This window comes from Orussus abietinus, unplaced genomic scaffold, assembly GCF_000612105.2.
Source record: "Orussus abietinus isolate OABI.00-Male unplaced genomic scaffold, Oabi_2.0 scaffold34, whole genome shotgun sequence".
Taxonomy (NCBI): Eukaryota; Metazoa; Arthropoda; class Insecta; order Hymenoptera; family Orussidae; genus Orussus; species Orussus abietinus.
Window position 1 is genome coordinate 1043368 of NW_019394290.1, and position 4941 is coordinate 1048308.

The window sequence follows — 4941 nt, forward strand, 5'->3', positions numbered from 1 at the left end:
CTGCGTTCCTCGAAATCGCGAGGTGACGCAACGTCGCGTCGTCGCCATTTTGACGTTGGCGCGTTAGCCTCGAGGAGGCTCGAAATCGGGCGGGCGGTCGTTCGTTCGAGGTGTTTGCCATCCGAGGACGTCGGAAGGGCGGGGAACCGATACCGCCGTCCGACGACCCACGAGCAAATCGCGTTTCGTGGGAGTCGGTAAGCGTCACCTTCGGATTGAGAGTCACTGAGGAACTCATTGAAACGCGAACATGGCCCCGCGTACTCGTCCTTTATGGGCCTCGCATTAAATTGAGATTAATGCAAATCAACGCGGCGGCGTGCCAGCTACGCACAACGTGTTCCTCGTCGAAATCGTGACTCGACGCGGAAACCGTTTCCGTTGCGACCTTAGGAGCTGCGGCAGTCTCGAGCGCGCGAGGTGTCGCCTAGGTAGTCGCGGGGGTAATCGCGTTCCGGGAACGGAGAAGTCGTCTCGCGGCGGGCGAACGGATGGAAAAGGAAGCGACGCCACGGATCGGCTTTACGAGCCTCGTTAGAATTTGCGCCGATACTCGCGATTTACGTCGCGCAATAACTAGCCAGCGGACCGTACCAAGGATAATCGTTGAATTATCGTCGACGTGGACGACGGTATTGGTCGCTTCTGGCACGGAACCGACGTCATCGGGCCGACCTGCAGCTGTGCGGAATCCGGCTCGAGGTCCGTTTTTCGATCGCGCGATCGACCGGCCTCGCGTAAGCTATATCGACGAAAAGAACTCTTCTCTTTGCGTCGAGTCGAGCGAGGAGGGTCCCCCGATGGGCGAGCGTTTCGTCATCGTTGACTCGGGCGAATCTTATCTGCGAGTTTATTTATTCTCCGCCACGTGTTCTCGACTCTGCCATGAAAACTGCCCCTACGAACAACGCTCTTCTGCCTTCGAGGAGCGATAACGAGAGCGCTCTCTCGCAACCGATAAATCGCCGAAACGCGTGCCCACAGTCCCTTATCATTCTCTCGTCCGGTGTTAATGTTTTAGACGACTGGACGGAGAACTGATAAGGGCCGGGGGGTTACGGATCCACCGTGGGACGTGTCCATTAGATTAGGTGCGCGTCTACTGGGATCTAAAATCTAGAATCTAAATACTCGCTGGTTGCCCACCTTTGACCACTGTATTGCTTCGGTTACTCGTTAACCGATAAGGGGAGATGTACACGGCATTGCTATCGAGCGAATTGTGAATAAGTAGGCGTAGTGGAATAGTTGGTTACCGAGCGCTCGTCCGTCGATTGGACGTATGCATGAAACGGGTCCGTTGTATAATGATTACGGTTGCGAAGTTGTGTTCGAAACAGCGAACAACATCCGTTGCATCGATGTACTTCTAGCGGAGCCCTGGTTGCGAGCGTGAAATACATTTGTTTGCGGGGTGAATCTCCGGTTGGTATTCTTCGTCGTTTAACGCTAAGGCATTTGTTTTCATCTAGGTTACGATATCAGCTCTCTTATTGTTCCCCCTCCCTTCGGACAGAGAAACAAATTGTAAAAACGATTACTTCCTTTGTCAACGTCCGTTGTCGTTGAGTACCGACTGGTGTCGCGATATCACTCGACTTGCCTACATTCTAATAAAGAACGGTTGCACGAGAAATGACTTGTAAGTATCAAAAATAGGTATGACTCTTCTACTTAATTATGTGAATATGACACAAATATAGGGTAAATTGATAAAGCCGTGGCACTCGCATCCTGCGATTAGAAATGTGTCGGTATCGGCCAGTCGGGTGAGATGATCCAGCGGTCTTTGAGATCCAACTTTGGCATTTTTTTACATTCTGCTTCTAGTTTTTCAAGTTGTACATTCTGATTTAAAGCAAGGCTCGGTTTGTGCATTCCGTCTGGACGTCGAATCATTAATTTTCTCCCGATTATTTTCTACCGTTAAAATTTGCTTCGCATTATTTCTCTTTTTGACGAAATGTCCCACTTCTACCAACTTGACGACTGGCGTAGAATCGACAGTTCTTGTCCGGTGTAATGCACTTTGGGTTTCGTGTTTTGTCTTTGGCAGTATCGCGGAAGTTTTCGTAGTGGCTAATGACGGCTTTCTTTTAGAAAGAATTGGCACTTCTGATAATAAGGTACTTCTTTTTAAAGGGACGCTTCCTGTAGCCACTGGAAATGCTGAGATTGTCTCTGCTCCCAATGGAATTACTTTCGATCCTATTAAAATTCCATTTCCTGAAATGAAGATATGTAATTATTAACTATCGTTTAATAGCATCCGTATGTGATATCGTCTCCCTCTGCTCGCAATAATTAAAAAAAGATTAAAGTGCGTCTCAACCTACGTGATGTAAATAATTTAAATGATCTAATTTGGCATATTTAAAGCGCTGTATACTTTCTTAACGTAAGAAGGCATTAGAATGTATGTCTCGTTGTTTTCCTAGCTCGAAGTCGGTAACTAAAACTTTTGATAGAGCACAACCTTTTTCCATGGCTTTGGTAACCGGACACTCCTTATGTGCAAGAAGCAAGACTTTAAGCTTGGAAACTTCGGCTCTTAAAGCTCGAACCTCCATTTGCAGAGCAGCATTGGTTTCGTTAACATTAGAAACTGTCCTTTCGAGTTGTTGAATCCAAGCCTTCCTTTTGGCTCTTGCACGCATTGAACTTGCTCGGTTACGTTCTAAAAGTTCTTGCTTTTTGTGTCGATCGATGCTTCTGGTCCTTCTCTCTTTAGGAACCATCAATTGCTCTCCCTCAAACTCTTCGGATGTCTTGTCACTTTCAATTCTGGAGGATTTAGCTAGCATCTGCTTCAGTTTCTACAAAATTATTCAGATTTCAATATTTTCTTTATATCGTACCTTTATATAGTATTTGATCGACGCGATTAACCAATCTAAAGAACTGGACTATTTTGTGATCTTAAGACAAAGTAAAAATCAGATATTTCTAACTTCTGCAATTCTTGAGTATACGTTATAACTAGAAAGTAATACAAAAAATGTACGAATAAAGCACTTATGCAAAAAGAAGTATTTCTATCCTAGAATTTTAATAGTTAATCCCATTCAGAATAAAAATTCAATAATCATTTTACCATTTTGGCAAGAGTTAGTCTGGGATCGTGAGTCTCATTCTCTTTGGTTTTCGATATACTTCTCAAAGAGGGCTCGGTTTTGATTACGACAATTTGAGGTTTCAATTTTGGAATGACACTTCTTTGTTGAATCTGTGATTCAGGAACTTGAATAGCTGAGAGTTGCATAAATTTCCCGTCTGCAGTTTTTAACAACAACTGCACTTCCTCGCCGTTTATAGATCTACAAAATAATTAATACGATACAATAACTGTATGCAAATTCGTATTGCAAAACGAATACCTTACAACTTACAACTGAGGCGTACGAGCTTCTTGGACATCCCTTGATCTTGTTAGGGTGTTTTGTTCATGAATCACTATGGTTTCGGAAATTCGTTTGACTTCTGTAGAGGATGTTAAAATGGTAATGTCTTTTGACATTTGTTCGGTGGTTTGATGTATCTTGGTATCGGTTCGTGTTTCAACGGAACATTTCGTTTCACTAGTTTTTTTATCAGAAGCAGAGACGAGATCGTCAGAAAGTGCTTGAACTCCCAATGCATCTGACATGCGAGGGAATACATGTGGAGTATGTAAAGTGTCATCGGATGTTGCTACCTGAAGTATGGAATGGTAAATTTAATCATTACAGGATATACAGAATAAATTCAAAGGTACGTCGAGCCAAGTTCTTATCGTTTACCTCAGATACCGCAAATGGTCCGGTCTTTCCAGTCTCGACAGCTCTGCGGAAGGTTTCTTCGAATGGATTGACATTTTGCAAGTCTTGAAAAAGGCCTACCTCTTCGCAGTTTCGAATGAACCTTGTAGGAGTTGGGGTTTGATCCGCTATAAGATAACCTAGGTTTTAACGAAATGCTAACTTGTCGCTCGAATTAAAAGGAGTAATCTTACCTACAAAGGCATTGTTCCTATTGCTTACACCAAGGTTTAAAATCATGTCGTGCTTCTTCTTATGAACCATAAGATGATCCTCGTTGGTGAAACTCTACGTGTAATTGTCAGAAAATATGGAGAATTCCTTTAGGAAAGCGTAAGGTGTCCGGTCTCTAAATATTTCTAAATGTAATAACCCGAATTAAGGAAATAAAATTGCCAAGAAACGTTCTAACCTTAATGCATGTCGAAGTAATTAAAATTTGAATCGTACAAGAATATACACTACATTGACACAAGCAATTTTAAGGAACGTACGCATCAATAAAATACATTTGAATTTGATATGGTTTCTAGATTAAGGGCATATATCACTCGAAGTCTGGGATGAAATCATTGAGAAATATACAGCGCAGTGCAAATTTAAAGTAGGCCGTTACCATGTTACAACCCAAACAGGGACAAGCAAAAGGCTTATCGGAGTCGCCCATTTTCTTCAGAAGTATTGCAGTACCGTGACAAGGTTCCACATCGTTGGAAATACAAAATAGAACTTAAAACGTTTCCTCGAGAGGAAGATGTAACGATTTAAGGTCATATCAGCTTTTTTTAATCAAGTCACACGTAGTAATTTTTGGAAGCAAACATCATGACCGGGTTCTCACTTCGCGGAGCTCGCCAATTTTCTACTCGTCAGAGACGTTCTACTTCGAGTTCCAGTTGACATCGATAGCGCAACCATGAGCGCAACGGCATACGCGATCCTTTACAGAGATGAGTTGGGAGATTGCTCACGGAAGGGATCGTGCAGTCGCATCCTGTGCTGCCCTCTGGTTTCGTACGTTAGCTTTCACCGTTTTTTGCCCCCAAGGGCGGCGCAACGAATTTCTGATATTGAGCTCGCGCACTCGCGATAACGGTACCATCTACCAGTGACCGTTGGCGGCTCACGTACTCGTGACGGTAAT

The 4941-nt window shown here is 43.8% G+C and overlaps 1 protein-coding gene across 4 annotated transcripts; it reads right to left on the reverse strand.

Moving 5' to 3' along the window:
• Positions 1–532: 532 nt before the first annotated feature.
• LOC105696345 (cyclic AMP-dependent transcription factor ATF-7) lies at positions 533–4722 on the reverse strand. Of its 4 annotated transcripts, none has more exons than XM_012418758.2 (7): positions 4414–4722; positions 3992–4085; positions 3780–3925; positions 3390–3694; positions 3095–3317; positions 2477–2816; positions 533–2226 (listed from the first exon to the last, which is right to left on the reverse strand). In XM_012418758.2, exons 1-7 carry the CDS (start codon positions 4462–4464, stop codon positions 1835–1837), a joined length of 1551 nt encoding a protein of 516 aa, XP_012274181.1. In that variant the 5' UTR covers positions 4465–4722; the 3' UTR covers positions 533–1834. The 4 variants fall into 4 exon arrangements, 3 of the variants coding, with proteins under 3 accessions (XP_012274181.1, XP_012274182.1, XP_023290762.1); XM_012418759.2 differs by having other exon boundaries at positions 3992–4156; XM_023434994.1 differs by having other exon boundaries at positions 3992–4156; positions 4639–4653.
• Between the last annotated feature and the right edge of the window lie 219 nt (positions 4723–4941).

Coding starts and splice junctions, on each gene's coding strand:
- LOC105696345 (XM_012418758.2), bottom strand. CDS start 4,464: ATGGGCGACTCCGATAAGCCTTTTGCTTGTCCCTGTTTGGGTTGTAAC. Junction 3,926..3,991: donor TAGGAACAATGCCTTTGTAG/GTAAGATTACTC, acceptor GTTATCTTATAG/CGGATCAAACCCCAACTCCT. Junction 2,817..3,094: donor GACTAACTCTTGCCAAAATG/GTAAAATGATTA, acceptor ATAATTTTGTAG/AAACTGAAGCAGATGCTAGC.